The sequence below is a fragment of the Nannobrachium achirus genome, assembly GCF_963921795.1.
Source record: "Nannobrachium achirus genome assembly, chromosome: 9".
Classification (NCBI taxonomy): domain Eukaryota; kingdom Metazoa; phylum Chordata; class Actinopteri; order Myctophiformes; family Myctophidae; genus Nannobrachium; species Nannobrachium achirus.
The window spans coordinates 14,148,493-14,167,131 of NC_137818.1; the positions used below are offsets into that span (position 1 = coordinate 14,148,493).

The 18,639-nt window shown below is 43.4% G+C and overlaps 1 protein-coding gene across 1 annotated transcript in view; it reads right to left on the reverse strand.

The window, feature by feature from the left end:
* uckl1b (uridine-cytidine kinase 1-like 1b) overlaps nt 1-18,639 on the reverse strand; it is a 93,812-nt gene that overhangs the window by 60,064 nt on the left and 15,109 nt on the right. Inside the window, exons 2-3 of the mRNA XM_080733419.1 lie at nt 5,914-6,110; nt 1,135-1,241 (exon numbers count right to left, since the gene is read on the reverse strand). Coding sequence (XP_080589545.1) covers nt 1,135-1,241; nt 5,914-6,110 — 304 coding nt within the window. The remainder of the gene's footprint in view (nt 1-1,134; nt 1,242-5,913; nt 6,111-18,639) is intronic.

Genomic DNA, 18,639 nt, shown 5'->3' on the forward strand with positions numbered 1-18,639 from the left:
GACACATGCCTTTCCCCTTGGGCCGGACCTCCTTCCAGGAGAAGGTCTCTGGATTGAATTTCCACAGATCTTTAAAATAACATCCCGGGAAACGATCCCGCTTGCACCAAACAACCCCACCAAATATGTACAGTTCTCCATTGTAAGCAAAGGCTGAATGACCACAGCGTCCGTTTGGAAGAAGCTGTGCAGAAGGTGTGCTCAGCCAGCAGTTGGTCTGCATGTCAAACACTCTGATGCCGCTGAGGTAGATTGTATCAGACCGTCTACTGTCTGTATAGCCACCGAATACAAACATCTTTGTCCCGATGATGGTGCCAGAGTGACCTGCTGAGGAAAGTGCCAGAGAGCCTCTGGTGTTAATTAAAGACCAGACCATTGTGGTGACGTCCAATTTGTACAAGTCATTCAAGAATGCAGTGACTGCAGTCTGATTGAATCCTCCATAGACATACATGACCTTCTCCAATGCACAGGCTGAGTACTTCTCCCTCCCCTCTGGGACAGTCCCAGAAAACCTGGGCTTGAACCATCTGTGGGTGTCAACATCAAATGCATAAAGCACATTGCAGTACCCCCATGGTTTGTTGTCATTAATATCACAACGTCCCCCCCAGAGGTAGGATAGATTTTCTATCAGTACAACTGTGTGGCCAAGACGATTGGAGGGAACCTCTGGGTTCAGTTCTCTTCCAACTGTCACTGTGGACAACGTCATCCAGCACAAAGACACTGTGTTGAAGATTCTCACCTCGATGGTCTGATCCCAGCTATTGTGCCATCCGAATGAGTACACCTTTTGCCCGACTGCAACAACAACGTTTACATCTATGTCCGCTGCTCCTTCCAGATGCTCAACCCATCGCAACATCTCACACAAGAACCAAAACAAGACGACTTATCCATAGAATAACTGAGGTATGCGTCACGATCTACCGCTTATGTGGTTTCACTGAACAAACCTCACATGAAGCTTCGCCAATCCGTGATCATTTTCTGACAGGCGGAGGGCCAAACTGAGGTGGCCATGATGGCGACGATAGCCTTCATGATAGTTCTACCCTGATGACTCTGGTGGGAAAGGTACGTAAGTAAGTAAAAGTATCAATATTTGATACACACACACGCACACACCTTGTAGAAGGAGTCCATTGAGAGCAGGACCACCCATGGCACATCCAGAGCCTCGATGATCTTCCTGGCGACGGTGGTCTTTCCTGAAGCGCTCCCACCACACAGACCTGGAACACACCCACACCACCAACACACACATTAGAATCATTTTACAGTCACGTTAATATGGTCATAATTTAATTAGGCCTTTAATTATTACATAATAGTCTAATCGTCTAATTATTTTGTCATAATCGTTTCCACATTGAAAAATGATCATATATTTTCAAACATTTTCAGAAATAGTGGAAATATACCAAATATACCAGTAAGACTCCCTAATCAGATACACAAACTTTAGAAGGCAATGGTAGCCAATCAGGAGGGAATATGGGAAATGGGACAGATCCATGTTGATGACATGACTGTAGAGATAATGTGTACCACCGCCTTGCATGATTTTAGGGAAAAATCTGTAGGAGCAGTGTCCAAAAATGTGTTTTGCAAGAATCTTCTTCATGGTGGCGCTAGAAGAGGGCCATGTGACAAATGAGGAGTGGAGGTTGTGGTTTGGCAGCCAAAGAGTGTGTGTGCAAAGTTTGGCATGGATAGGGGCAACGGTGGCGGAAGTATGAGTAGGGCAAAAGTGTGACGTGACGTGCAGCAGATATACAAGCTCACAACGCATCAATGTTATTTTGAAAGTATAAAGTTGTCAAATATGTCAGTCATTAGGTTAAATATGTGTCATATCTGCCATGTGGAAAGCCAAACAGAAATGTAATTGTCAATGACAAAAACACAATTAAATCGTTAATGGCAATTATTTGAGTGACAATTAATCGTCATGTAAAATGTCATAATGGTGATACGTGACAGCCCTAGTCATAATGTTACGTTCCCACAGGGAAAAGCGTAGACAGAATGGGGTGACAGGTCATGCATGTAGACTGACTGATTTGTCATATGTGCAATGTGCAATTTATTCTTTATTTAAAATCCTTTAGTAATACTGTAATGTAACACTCAGTGCACAAAAAAACAGTTAAATCATTTATCACAATTATTTTGTAAGACAATAAATCATGACAGGCCAAGTTGCACGTCTGCATCTGTCAACATGTCTAAAACATTACCTGCCCGCAAAAAGGGTACACACAATAGCAGCAGGATTAGCGAGTTTGCCTGCCAAAGACACGCTAACCTTTCTTCAAGACAGCCTACTATGAAATGCCTTTAGGTAAACATCGTGTACGCAGTAGCTTTAGCCGCAAACACACAAAAGACCTGGATTTCGCCTCAAGGAAAACTTCCTATACTAGTGCATAATAGGGCATTAACGACTTGTGATTTTTGCAAGTCGACTCGACTCAGTAAAAAGTTTAGTTGAAGTCGACTTTATCGTTTGATGACGTCATCACAGTTTTCTCACTCAACAGTAAACAAACCAACATGAAGCTTAAGTGTATCTTCACATTTCTAAAGTGCCAATTTAAGGACTTTTTAATACCTCTAAAATGGCAAATTAAACATTGTCCAAATTGTCAAATATATAGAGGCAGAAATTGTGAAAATAGCCGATCTACATGCTCGTGTAGATCTGCTATTTTCACAATAGAAAGTATTTTTATTTCTTTTTTCAACTTCGACTTTCGACTTTCTCAGGTGGGAGTCGACTTGTGTAATGAAGTCGACTGAGTCGACTTGTTCGTTAATGCCCTAGTGCATAACAACAACAACAACAACAACAACTCAAAAATGTGTGTTCAGGAATTTCTTTCCTCTGGCACAACACAAGACGGTTGCATCTTTCCTCTGCAGTCATGGAGGAGTATCTAGTATCTATCTATCTATCTGTCAGCCTCTGGGCTGGGTTACCACGTCAATAATGGGACAGGATGAGCTTGTCAATAGCTATTAGCGGTGAATACAGCGCAGAGATCGCTTATCCAATTTAGGCCTGAACGCAAATCTGTGTCACTTTAGATTTGAACCACTTTAATCATTATTTTATGCTTTAACTCTTATTGTGCCAATCCCGAACTAGTTCGGCTTTATTTGGACCTTATCAGGGTGCCGATCCTGAACTAGTTCGGCTTTTAAAAAAAAAGAAGAAAATTGTAAAATTGTTTTTTTTTCTTCTTTTTTACGAGCCGGGCCGCCGGCCGTCATCTGTTTACACGGCCCGCGAGAGCGCCGCGCCACCGATATTTACCATCCACTCCAATGCAATCCAGGATCTTTAGAGCTCATTTTCTCTGTTCCATGCATATCCATGAGGTGTGCAAGGTTTAATCATGGCTAAATCGCCGAAAATAGGGCTTCTAAAATGCTTGGTAGCCAATAGCTAACTTCAAGCTAACTTCATCCTGTCCCTGTTCATGCACAAAGGAAAGTGTTCAGGCGCGTCATGGCTGCGCACGGCTTGTGCATATACAGCGCTTGTCTATGGTGGATTATGAGTGCCGCGCTGCAAGCTTGTATATCTGCTATTTTTTTTAAATTGTGAACATTTGTGCAAGTCTTTGAACATTTTTTACCTGATTCTATAAATGGCTTCTAAATCCTTCGTCTAAATCAGTGGTTCTCAAACTTTTTCATGTCAAGGACCCCCAAAATGACATGTATTTGGCCGCGGACCCCTATCTCAAAATATGTGGTTCCAGGGATCACCCAGCAAATATTTGAGTTACAAATGTTCGCATTTAAAAAGATATATTCAAAAATAGCTTGTAGATCTGCTACTTTTCAATAGTTAAAGCATTAAATAATTATTGGCATAAATGGGTTATACGTCCTCCTCCTGACCTGCATAAAGCCAGCTGTTATCTGGCGGCCGAGCGAGTGAGGCAATCTATGCTAACGCACCGCGTACTCTGCATGCTAGGTGGACATGTGACTCTCAGCTTGAAACACTTAAAACCCCATAGGCCTTCGTTGTTGAGCCGAGATGTCCCTCGAGGCTCTTTTCTGTTTTCCCTCCCCTAATAAAGTAGTAGTTCACCCCCCAAAATGGCTTATTATCAATTATTTTGTTGCATTCCTAAGCCGACAATTTGATGACCCGGCGTCATGGCTCAATAGGAGACTCAGTAGGAGATTCCAACGGTCATCAAATCATTGTTTCAGGGATGCGACAAAAACTAAACAAATCTCCAAGAATTTAAGGCTTCATGGGGTGTGTAATAGATAGAAAATAAGTGATTTTTGAAAAGATCTTGAAAATTATTTCTTTGAATATTTTGACCCTATTCTATAAATGTCTTCAAAATCCTGCTTCTAAATCAGTGGTTAAAAAAAAAATCTTGTTAAGGACCCCCAAAATGACAATTATATTTGGCCGCAGACCCCCATCTCAAAATACGTTGTTCCAGGGACCCCCCCAGAAGCAGAGATTTGAGTGACAAAAGTTTGCTTTGAAAAATATATATATTCAAAGATTTGCAAACATTTTCGCAATCTTTCAAAAAACAGCAGATCTACAAGCTCGCAGCGCGGCACCGCAAGCTTGTAGATCTGCTATTTTTTAATAGTTAAAGCATAAATTAATGGTTAAAGTGGTTCCCGGTCTTAATTAAGACATGAGGGCGATTCTACCAAAAGTATGCTTAGCAGAGTGCTGGGATTTGTTAACATTTGATTAGACCAGTGCAGTAATGCTGGCACGGCATGCAGTAAATGCTCATTATTGTACTGAATGTTTGCCTAGCAGCTATATTATAATGACGAGCCTAGAACAGGGTTGCTAGGGTTCAAACAAATAAGGGGTTACGTGGTTCATGTGCTGATATGCAGCTCAACCGCCGCCCATAACCTGTTGAACGAGGTACTTGATAACTAGGTCATTAATTAGGTACATTCTGTACCGTACGGGAAGACAGTTACTTGATTCAATACTTTGATATTTATTATTTATTTGATCAGACACGCCTCTCTCCTAGACATACTGTAAGACTAACTTCAAACTTCAAATGTTAAAGGAATATTTCACCCCCCAAAGTGACTTTTTTTCCCTCACCCCGTGAAGCCTTGAATACATGATTAATTTATGTGTTTGAGACATTCCTTTATGGTGAAAGAAGAATAGAGAATACTTGATGATTTGGAAAACAATATGGGGGGTTAACAACATGCAGCAAAACATTTAATATCAAAGATAAACTCCTTTCACAGCTCACAGAGTATCATCCAAAGGTTGTATATTATATTATATTATATTATATTATATTATATTATATTATATTCAGTCGTATACTCATTACTCCAAAAACATAACTTTTTTTGTGTGGAATTAAATGCGATTTTAGGATGTGAATGCCTGGGTGCGTGATACTACAGCTCCTGAACGGCGAGTAATGGAAGCTGGCATTTCCGTTCATGAAAATATATTTTTAAATGTCATTTCTGCAAAGCAGCAAGCTAAATATGCTTAGATGATTTTTATTTTTCGCAGCGCAATACGCTGTGAGCTTGGAGGTGGGCTATTTTCGGTGCTTGATACCACAATGAACTAAGCTGAATCACGTCATTACCGGAGATGTGGCCTAAGAGAGCGCAATTCTATCAACATAAGATGCTGCATTCAAGTTCAGGATAGTTTGGACGACGCAATTCTTCTTGGTTTATGGCATGGAAAGAGGGGCATTTGCATTTCCTTTCACCATAGTAAAAACTGCATTCATGGTCTGGAGAGAGGGCCCTTTTTACAGAGGGATAAGAGGGCAGGGGCTCAAGCCCCCTTTGATGTCTGTGTGTGCACGACTGCACGTGCCTGTGTGCAGCTGTTAGTGGGGTCCTTACCGATGACGAAGGCCTCCTTGGACTGTGTTCCGTGCTCGTTGTACCAGGGGGGCCGTCCCGCCGTGTAGATGGTCCTCTTGGACGTGCGCAGCAGCGGGGGCTCCGACTTGCACTGGCTGGTGGTCCGTTTCCGCGGCGACAGCCCCGTGCTCGCCGTGGGGAAGAGCTTGTCCAGTGACCCCGCCTCGCCGCCCCCGCTGGACAAAACAGGAAGCACACGGAAGAAGGAGAACATCAACTTGTGTGTTTTGTTGATAACCTATTATCAAGGGTCTTCAACAGTGGGTCCGGGACCCCTAGGCCTAGGGGGTCCTCAGAGTTAATGCAGGGGGGCCTCCAAATCTTTGTGTGATAAAAACTTTTTTCTATTAACCACTTGAACCCTATAGTGTCCATATTCTGAGAACTTTATCCAAAAATAGCAGATCAACAAGCTCACAACGCCTTGCACTGCAAGGTGTTGTGAGCTTGTAGATCTACTATTTTCGACAAAGAGGTTTGGTGTAGAGGGTAAAAAGAGCAGACTAAGTACAGAGTGAAAGGTCAAGTTTAATAAGTATTGTCGGTCCAAGTGGTTAAATATCTGAAAAGACAAATTGACATGAATCCAAAATACACTGATGATTGTGCTGTCAAACAATGAAACTATATGGAATCTATGAAAAGGCTGTGGGGGTCCCTGCTTCATCTCTCTCTCAACTAAGGGGTCCTTGGCCTGAAAACATTGAAGGCCCCTGGACTAAGGTACCCCAGGACTCTTTACTTGCCTTGGTCCCCTGCTTTCTTCCATCTACTCCAAATATCTTTGCCAAAAATAGATGGATGACAATGTGTCACGGTATAACGCGTTGTGAGTTTGTAGATCTGCTATTTTGGGTACTTTTATAATTGTTTGGGAAACTTTAGGAAAAAGAGGCCTTTCAATTCAAATTCTGAATGACATGGATTAAATGTTGCACATAGGCTACTACTATCATCATCAGATGAGCGTTGCCTCAGTCCCAGGTAAGTGTGTAATTGCTGCATGTGCAGACATGCTGTTAAATGTACAGGAACATTCCGCTGACTTGACAACTCGACAAAGAGAAAGAAGAGTCCGATTCTACAAATCTCTACTGCAAACTGACCATGCAAATGATGACTATATTTTGGTTTATCAATTATGAACCTTACAACTCTGCTTAGGGAACTAGTGCACACTGCATACTACTTGCATAACATCCGAGGTGGAGTGTCGTCGGAGAGTACATGCAAATAATAAAACCAGCCCATTCAAAACAGGCCCTTTCCTGGTTATGGGAACAAGGCCGGCTGTCTCTGACTGGCGACTGCAGAGTGAAACTGAGAATTTGATTAAAACTCTCTCGAGTAACTTCTCCCCCATTCATTCATTCATGACACAGTATCAGAAAACAGCTGGTGGAACAAAAAGAAAGTGTCGTAAGTGTCAGGTTCTGAAGTGAGACAGCAAATTGGCAAATTAACTAGGACCACAGGCTTCCTCTTGCAACAGTGTTTGATGCAAGATGCAGTTCCTCCGGCGAAAGAGGAGAGGGGACCAGCCAGGCAACAGTTTTCAACAAACGACAATCACTCACAGGCCAGCCAACTCGACTGTCCCTTAACCATTTAACCACTTTTTCTCCCTTCTACAACTCATCTCAACACTCTTTTTCCCACTGAATGTTCGCCTAATTTATGCCAAATGTTTGACTATTGTATATGATACGCCCAGAAAAGAGATGCTAGGTTATATACTTCTGCAAATGATCGTATGACAAATGGCACAGACATCCATATCTACAACATCACATTAATGTGTGGTATTGCAATGCGTTGTGAGCTAGTAGAGCTGCTATTTTATTGATAAAAATGCAAAGTGGTTAAAAACAATGGACAGAAAAGGTCTGTATGAGAAGTAAATGTTTTCAAAACTGATTAAACCCCTCTTAGACCATGCATCGTTACACCCCTAGTTGCGCCTAAGTGCAATCTGTGATGTTTAGTTTTAACCCAGGTAACGGTTGCTACCAACAACACCTTACTGCAGTATCCGGGCGACCCACACCTCGGCCATGGAGCTGTGCAGGGAGGATCCAGACGCCATGAGGAGCAGCTGTCTGTCTGTCTGTCTGTGGGTGAATCAACAACCAGCCCTCGCCCTACTTTTCACTGTCTTTTACAACTAGAAACCGTTATGTTCCCAGACCCAGATCTGTAAAGACCACCACCCACCACCCAATACTGGAGCCATCTCTGGGGGTCAAGGGTTAGACAAACAAACCGCAGAGAGAATGAGCATGAGAGAGAGAGACTTATCTTATCTCCTTCAGCTCACCTGTGCTAGAACGCAGACAGTGATGTAATGTGCGAACACGGCAGCAAGATTTGTGAACTGTTGCGATAAAAGAAGCAGTGCCGGTTCTAGGACTCATATCAGTTTTACATTTTAGGCTTTTTTCTTTTCCTTCCTTTCCATGCTATTGAAATTGTATTGAGAAAAAACAAATGCAGATATTTGTTCCAAAAAAGCTTCATATCCTGTATATGCATTTTCAATTATTTTTTAAAATGTTTTGAAACTTGCTTCGGCAATGTAAATGTATGTTTTCTCATGCCAATAAAGCTCCATTGAATTTAATTGATTGGGTGGTGGGGGAGACTCAAGGGGGCACACACGCGCGCACACACACGCGCACACACACGCGCGCACGCACGCACGCACACGCACACGCACACGCAAACACACACACACACACACACACACACACACACACACACACACACACACACACACACACACACACACACACACACACACACACAGACACACACACAGTGTTTGGGAACCAGTGTAGAGTGCTTGTACGTGTGGCCTGCAGTTGCTTCTTTTTGGCTTGTTGTCATCGTAAACTTGGTTGCTTATTTCTCTCACACAATATAGCAACGCCGCATGCATGCATGCGGTGCAGTGCAAAGGTCCAGTACAGTACGCTCCTCTCCAGCTGCATGGGGTTATCAGTTAAACACCAAACCAGGGGGCCATAAAAGATTAAGCCCGGTTTGCGTGTGTTGAGCCTTACCCTCGTTGTCTGACTCTGACCTCTAAGTACTTTCCCAGGGAGGGTGGCTTGTGGCGTCTTGCTGTGTCACCCTTTCTTGCTTTTTTTATTTTCTTTATTCTTGAATTATTTGCACTGACTATGGACACTGTCACTTATTGTTGGCATGGCCAACAGCAGTTTTTGTAACCTTAAAACTGCTGTGCTGCCTCTGGGCAACTGATTTTCCCCCTTGGGACAATAAAGGTATCTATCTATCTATGATTACTGAACTTCTGTTCTTCCCCCTCATAAAAAAAAAGAAAAGCAATAAGCCTCGTGACCCTCATGAACGGTGTGAGAATAACATCAAGAACCCGGGAACCTAAAAGCCACGATTTTATAGTATGGTCGTATAATGGTGTCGTTGCTATGCTGACAATAGCCAATCTACAAGCTCACAAGCTTGTAGATCATGCTATATTTTCCCCAGCATGACACAGGTGTATGGTGGAGTATACAGTCAATTAACCACAAAGAACCAACAGCAATTAACATGGAGAAGCTTCTTTTAGGAGAGATAGACGCAGGAATCCATCCACACCCCTCCTCCGGGTTGTAGCAGCCGGCCAGTCGATAATAATAGTAAACAGTAAACAAGTCTTGACTTACAAACACACACACACACACACACACACACACACACACACACACACACACACACACACACACACACACACACACACACACACACACCTAATAGTTGGTGCTTTCGACTGCTGCAGGCTCACTAGCTTCGTACAACAACAACAGTTCACTGACAATCCGGCACACATGTGTCAAACTGACATGACCCCCACTGGACTACAACAACACCACATGACTGTGACTGAAATCTGTTGTCACGGCATTACAGCTGTTAAGAAACAACAGGACAGGTATTGAAAATAAATAGATCCCGCTTAGGACAAACAAAATACTAACCATATAGAAAATAAAACGTCATAAAAAAAAGCAGTAAAAATTGCTAGCATGACAGCGTGGCTGGCAGTCAATTCTTTTAAAGGACGATTTAAGGATTCTAATCCAAAGTCTGATTTATGCTCGGTTCGCGCGTTTGCGTTGCATGCCGCGAATAGCAGTATATGCAACTATAACCGAGGTATAACTAAAGGCTTAAGTGGTTAAGCCTCAAAGTGCGCTGGCTCTTTAGTCCCTAGCAGCCATTACACAGTGACAGCTGACAGCCTGGGACGGTCGGTGGCAACCCCATGGGTGACTTAACTCACAACAACAGGGGAGTGGCCCCAGCACCAGCCCCCAGCAGCACTCGTAAACTAGACTCTGGCACGCAGGCAGGCAGGCAGGCAGGCAGGCAGCTCACCTGGAGCTACAAGCAAACAACTGAACCAACAAACCGAAGGACACAACTAAACTAAACTAAAAGCCCTGAATAAAAGCACAATAATACAACAAAAGTTTAAGGTAGAAAAGGCAGCAGAAAGTGTAGGAAATAAAGAAGAAACTGCAGTGCACTTACCTGTCCTGACGGAGAGTCCAGCAGCCAGATATCCTAGCTCCCGACGAGAGAGAGTTCATACTGAAAATAACAGCAGCCAGGCAGGCTTTTCCTAGAAATATACTTCTTTAACGGGAGCTCTGCTACTTAATGTGTTTTTGTTTTACACGTTCTCTGGTGTCTTTACTGTCAGTGAAGGAGGGAGACACCACCACAAGCATAAACACACACACACATAGGCTACACGAATGCACGCGCACTCATAATTATACTGTACTGACTGACTCCCATGCACACACAAACTCAGAACAACACTTAGTGCCACTACTAGCCTCTGGTGAGACACAACCAACCACCACAGAGAGAGAGCGATAGAGAGAAAAGGAGAAGAAGGAAGGAGGGAGCTGCAATAAATACAGAGAGAGAGAGAGAGAGGGAGGGAGGGAGAGAGAGAGAGAGGGAGAGAGAGAGAGAGAGGGAGGACTGGTGGAAGAGAAACGAAACTATGCTTGAAACATCTGTTTTGCTTTCTATTTACTCCATTCAGTGTTCTGGAAACAGAGAGCTAAGTATACTGACACACAGAAAGAGAGAGACAGACAGACAGAGACAGAGAGACAAGCGTTAGAAATGAGAGTGCTGCCTGGCTGGCTTACTGCTTTTTTCCCTCCTCTTTCTGCCGCGGCGTGGAGCCCCGCCCCCCTCCCATGCAGCCAACACACGGCCAACGTAAGAGGATAACCTATCCTCCAGATTATGTTCGTTACGCCAGTATTAATAGCAACAGGTTAAAGCCAGACCTCCCCTCCTCTCTGCATGCTGGCATCAGAGGCATGATACACACACAACCACACGCACACGCGCGCTCACACGCACGCATGTCACACACGGTCGGAACACCGGTCAGTGTTGCCAGAGTTTGCAAAAGAAATAAGCAACCACCACGCGTTTATGAAAAAAAAAGAACCAAAAGAAGCGACTATAAGCCACATGAGCACTTATAAACGTACATTTAGGAAACAAGACCCGAATAAGCAACTACACTTTAGAAACGACCCACCAAAATAAACGCAACCCGCAACTTCCAACAGGGACGTGCAGAGAATGTTAGAGAGGCAGGGGCTGACATTTCTAAAAGGGCCTTTTGGTAAAGATATCGAAAATAGCAGACCTCCAGGGCCAGGCTCACAGCACAACGTGTTGTGAGCTTGGAGGTCGGCTATTTGCAGTGTTTGATACCACCCTGAACTAAGCATAATCAAATCAATGCTGGAGATGTGGCGTAACGGCATGGATTTCTACACAGAGAGGGCAATTCTTTCAACATAAGATGCTGCATTCAAATTCAGGAGAGTTTGGACAAAGGCAATTCTCTTGAATGCTGCCTTCAGGTATGGCATGGAAAGGGGGTGTTTCTTTCACCATAGTAAAAACAGCATTCATGGTCTGGAGAGACCATTTTTTTTACAGACGGATAAAAGGGCAGGGGCTAAAGTCCCTTTTGATGTCTATGTGTGCATGTGCCTGACTTCCAATATTTACAGGTCACTTTACAGAAAAACAAGCCCAGAGTTGCAGACATGGCAACTCGACAGACAGACACACACGCACACACACGCACACACACGCACACACACACGCACACACACGCGTGGCACCGTGTCATCTGTCTCTGACAGTCACTGTCGCAATATATCACTGGAGGTGACGGAGGGGACACTTCACACACAGAGACAGGGAGATAATGACAGCAGATTGATGCAAACATAGATAATCAACAAACACAATGTGTGGATTTTAAGGGCCAGTGCATACTAACACTCTTTAAATGGGTTCGGGGTGTCACAACATCTTAGCAGCACCGAACAGCCGACTTAATGGCGGAACCACCCCCACCCCCGAATGTCTGAATGACGTCATGTTGTAGTTTGAACAGAGCCGGACCGATTTAAACTCGGTTCTAAAGGTGGAGTATGTACTCCTACAGGCTGGGGTCAGGTGGGAGGAGTAGTAACAAGGTGCCAAGTCCTCCCGGTGGGGGCTCCTCACTGGCAGGTGAGCCAGTAGGATACAACAGCTGCGATAACACAGAAACGTGTGTGGGCATGAATCAATTGACATAAATTACTCACTTAAACAAAAAATTAGATTTGTACTCCACGAAAATATATATATTTTTTTGACTAGGGTTGTTGGGGGCCGGACAGAACCCCCCCCACGGGCCGCAAATGGCCCGCGGGCCGCCTATTGTGGAACCCTGTACTAGGGCTTTTATAAGTGGTTCCTATACAACCCTAGGCTATACCAAAACTCAACATCACTTTTTAAGGGCCTCTAGTTTGAGTAAGGGAGCTGGTATGTTGGTGTGCTGCTAATGAAATATTTCATCAGTGCAGAGTCACTGTGTGGGTGTGGTGTCGTGTGTTCTTGGCTACTGTCAGCAACATTCCACTGATGTTGTATTGTTTGACTAATGTATATTAGCTCTTCATTAAGCCCTCCCTCTGTGTTAGTGCTAAGTCAGTGGCAGCTGCAACAACTCTGCTGCCATGTGTCAAACATGCAAACCCACCAACCGCACTGCCGATGAACATTAGCAACTCTCCTTCACTGACTCTCTCCTTATAAATGTCAATTTGTTCATCTCCTTTCTTTCAAGACTTTCTGCCTCATGCTTTGCTTGTGTTCAACACACCGAACCAACATATAAACACCTACGCTCCTAACAAGTGAAACAAAAAGGATAATAGTTAGCCACGAAGCGATTCAGTGGTTCAAGCCAAACACAGACTGATTGAAGTTTAAAAGCTGTGAGGGGTGTAGTTCCCGACACCTGTATTAGTTAGTTAGTTAGTTAGTTAGTTAGTTAGTTTCATTTATTTGTCCACAGTGTGGAGATTTGTCTTTTGTCTCATATACATTCAACATTTAAAACAACAGATGACATCAACAAACAACAGGTTTCATGGCAGACAGACAGATGCTCATCTATTTAAGGCCAAATTCGTGACAGCCCTTTGTTTTTGGAAACACCATCACCCGCTAGTACTGTTTTGGGTACATGTCTTGTCACGGTAATCACAATTTAGTTGACAATTAACTGAATGCTGGAACATATAAATAAAGATGACAATTATGTTTGGCTTTTTAGGCCATGGAGACTTGAATTCAATAATATTTTTAGTTTTTTGTCCATCCGCAATCAATAGGGGTAAATTTATTATACTCAAATTATTAGGCAATTAATAGGTTTATTACTTAAACATTTTCCAAAATAGCCTAAAATCTACAAGCTAACCACGTTTTCTCCTTTTTCTTTTCTTTTCTTTTTTCCGTTTGTGCCCAGGAACACCAGGTTGAAAGTGGTTAAAAGGGCATGGAAAATGACGGGGGAAATAATGATGGTAATTGTGGCATTTATTTCTGTTCATTTCGTGCAAGCGATATAGTTGAGGTTAACAGCCCAAATAATCACCTATCAGGTGATTGTGAAATAACTGTGACAGGCCTATTAGGCACGCACACGCGCACACACACACACACACACACACACACACACACACACACACACACACACACACACACACACGCGCGCGCGCACAGTAATTTACGCAAGTGTCATTCCGTGACTTGAAGGCGAGTCACACTGATAGGCAAGATAAGACATGAACGATGACAGATAGAAAAACACAATCTTCTACCAAGTGGAAACTTTCCAGTGACATCAATCAATTTCAGACAATTGGTAGCCTATAATTTACCTCATTGTGATCTGTCCGTCATATACAAAGACAATATGTAGAAGATATGTAGAATAGAAGATCTTCTTGGAAAGAATAATGGTCAAAACATCAGCAATCGGTGATGGGCACTTGGGCAGTGGTTCCCAAACTGAGGGTTGAGACCATGTTTAATTAGCTTAATGTCTAATGTTGTTTTCTCACTCGACAGTAAACAAACCACCATACATACAGGTGGTATACACTGTACATGGTGTACAGTATACACTGTATACACTGTACATCAGGGTTCCCCAATTAGTTTTCCCCAAGGGCCGAATTATGTCTAGTGTACCAAGCCGAGGGCCACAGCATTGCAGGAGGCGGCGGCAGTGTTCCCGCTACTCCAGCGACAGTTCAGATATACTAGTGTTTTTGCTGCTCTTATACCAACATTATTAAAATTATTATTGGTTGTGGCAATGTGTGTAATCTCTGTGTTCATGTGAAGGTGGGTTTGTCAATATGTGTTCAAATACAATGTCCATGTATTTGCTAGAGAATCACAGTGTTTACTTATTTATATCCATAATAATAGATTTTTTACACGTTTACACAGATTTCATTTCTTTGCTAAATAGCTACCATATTGATTTTAAATCATTGAATCCAATCGTATCGTATCGCCATGAATGAACCAATATCGTCCATGTATCATATCGTCAACCATGTATCGTGATGCGCATCGTATTGCTGTTAAAATGTATTGTTACACCCCTAGCACTCACACAACTCTGTCACAGAAGGGAGCAGTGCATGCAGCAAAGGAAGTGTTTGGCTTCAGAGTGCTTCTCTGAGTGCTCAATGATCACATCTCTAAACACAACGGTGACATCACTGTGTATACAGCTCTGTTGTTCCAAAAATATCCTCATCTGCAGACAATGTCTGTAGGGAAACCATGAACTTGAAGGATGATGCTTTAAATGTCCAATCAACAGATTCAACACACACGCACGGCAAACATTCACAAAAAACACTCAACGCACGCACGCACATGCACACACGCACGCACGCACGCACACACGCACGCACGCACGCACACCTCCTCTTATTTACGTCATTGGAGAGTTCTTAACACTAATAGTGCCCCCTTAATCTGAAGGTTGCTTGGTGCCTCGGTGCCACGCAGTTTCCTCCATAGGCCGCCGCTATTATTTTGAAGGGCTGGAAGGGGGTTGTTTTTGTTTTTTTGGATTATCACTTGACGGCAACGATTACGTCATCTAGTCACATGACAGTGTGGGACAAGAAGAGGAAGATGGCTGCGCCCTGCCTTGTGCCTTGTTTACATTTAGATCTGCTGCAAAATGTCTCAAAATGGCTATTTTGTTTAAATGAAGTTTCTTTATGGGCCTCTCCATTGACTTAACATTGAGGAGCTTCACTTCGCGTGCACGCCCAACGTGCGTTGTAAACAAATCGCCGACATTACCGATGCGGGCGGGACCGGAGCGACATTAAGTAAGTAATAATATCTTTACTGTATATACAGTAAGATTCACAGTCCTCACCGTCAACGGCGCCATGGTATTAACCCTTTCAATGACGGTGAGCGCCGTCTACAGCAGCAGAACAGTTAAAGGAGTAGTTCACCCTCAAAATGACTTTTTTTCTATTGATTACTCACGCCATGGATACTTGAGTTCAATAATATATTTTTTGTATTTGTCGCATTTCTAAGACAATAATTTGATTACAATAAATTCACCCCCATTGATTCCAGATGGGGACCCAAATGCATTTGGGTCCCCATCTGGAATCAATGAGTGTAGTTTTACAAAAAAAGAAATGTGATCTTAGGAATGTGACAAATACAAAAAAGTATTATGGAACTCAAGTCTCCATGGCGTGAGTAATCAATAGAAAAAAAGTCATTTTGGGGGTGAACTACTCCTTTAAGCACCTTTTATACAGAACTTTGTGCTGTACATTTTTGTGTTTTTTCCTAAATGAACGGTGAACGCCCCACTTGATCATACAAGAGCGCCACAGAAACGCATCAAAAGTAGCAGATCTACAAGCTCTATGCCGCGTTTCGAGCTTGCAGAACTGCTCTACTTTTGCTGTTTTTTTTATCCGAACTCTAAAAAGTAACAGTTTCGGACATAATAGTATGAGGTTTCCACGCGACAGAGACGACATATTGTTCTCACGTGTTTGTTGTTGAACAGACTGTAAAACAGAGAATCCCTTAAGACGAATTATGCAAAACATTACTGCAATCATCCCAAATAAGTGCGATCATCAGGCGGTTATTATGTAATAATTGTGACAGGCCTGGAGATAGACAGTCAAGTCACAAACAAGATTAGAGATAACTTGATTCTGGTGCGCAACGCAGAGGGGCTTTACCTCTGATTGACCTTTGAGCTGGTGGTCAGTGGTCACAGGACTGACCGGTCCTGTCCCACCACCCCCCCCTGCTTACAATTTACACAGGGGTCTTCAACGTTGTTAGGCCAAGGACCCCTTAAATGAGAGAGAGATGAAGCAGGGACCCCCACACAACCATCACAATCATCGTGATATGAAATGTCCATATCGTCCCATCCCTAATGCATAGAGACAGTGCAGTGCCTCAGTCATCTAGGATCATCTAGGATCAGTCATCGATGTCTCCATTCCGACACTAACCCTATACCTAACCCTAACCCTAAACCTAACCTCTATGGAAGTGTTGCCACTCCGACAATAAGAAGTCAATGTCGAAGTGGCGACATGTCGGAATGGAGAGCGGCCCCCGGGAAAGGGCTACAGGGCTAAGGTGGAGTCTGAAGAGGTGAGTCTTCAGATTAACCTCTGAAAATTGTGTGAGTGAGTCTGCAGTTCTAACTTCGATGGGGAGTTCGTTCCACAGTTTGGGGGCCAGGAGGGTGGGGGTCCCCCTTTTCCCCTTCTACACATCTATTTTTGCCAAATGTCAAGGTGGGATGGGGAAGGCATTGGAGTAACTGTAATGGCCTTATCATAGTGTAGTCCGTGGTGATGGCTTGTCACGGCAGTGTAGTCTTTTAAAGTCAGAAAACTACAACATTACGTCATTAGCCGCGGTGAAGAGCCATCACCGTGGACCTAGACATCTCTCCTCTGTTTTTACTTTCAGACATCTCCTCATCACCCCGTTCACTGATTGGTCGATCTTGACCAATCAGTGTGCCCCCTCGTTTCAGAGGCACAGAGGCGCGGTGATAGGACTTCACTGTGAGTCTGTGACTATGATGGCCATCACATCTTTAGGTGATAGCTTATCACCTAAAAGTTGAGGTGATAGCACTTCACCTCAGACTCTGATAAAGCCTTAAGTATGCTTTTTTTTTTTTGTATATTCAATTCCATGCCCTCTGCCTGCCCGGCTGTCCCGTCCTCCAGTGCCTAGTTGTTGGGACAGGGAGGTGTGTGGACTAAATTTGGAACAACACCTGGGCCTGTTGTAGGGATGGGCTGACGATATGAAAATGTCATATCACGATTATTGTGACAAAAGAAATCGTGATTTACGATATTATCGCCATAATCAAAATCCATTATCCTGGGGCGGAACATCTGCCAAAGACATTTGATAAGAGAGTGAAAAAAAAATCAAGTACGTATATTATAAGTACATTTTACCAATAGAGGGTATAAGTGGTACCGGATATGCAGGCAAAAATAAAAGGTGAATCGATCCCAGTCAATCGATCCGGAGGACGAGTGTTTTTTATCACGTTAAACGATAATATCGCTTATCGTCCCACCCCAGTAGGCCCTATCTCTGTCTGCCTGTCTGTCTGTTTCTCTCTCTGTCTCCTGTACAGAGATATGCACAAATATATATCTTCATGTACGTATATGCATTCTTGTCAATGAAAACGTCAGTCAACCAGACAGTTGGGAACAGAGAAGCAGACATACAGGAATAGTCTATAGGTTTAGCCTGTGGCTTCAGGCTGTGAGAGGCCAACGCTCCGCTGCAGCCATAGGGGTCCATAGGGAGCCTCCGTCAGTCAGTCTGTCTGTCTGTCTGTCACGTCACGTCACACTTTTGCCCCTACTCTTATCTCTGCCACCGTTGGCCCTATCGATGCCAAACTTTGCACACACACTCTTTGTCCGGCAAATCACAACCTCCAATTCAATTCTCACATGGCCCTCTTCTAGCGCCACCATCAGGCAGATTTTTGCAAAACACATTTTTGGACACTGACTGGTCCTACAGATTTTGCCCTAAAATCACACAAAGCGGTACACAGTATCTCTAAAGTCATGTCATCAACATGGATCTGTCCCATTTCCCATATTCCCTCCTGATTGGCTACGATTGCCTTCTAAAATTTGTTTATGCAACGTGACGATCGCTTATCTCCCGATTAGGGAGTCTTACTGGTATTGTAAATCGCGATTTCTT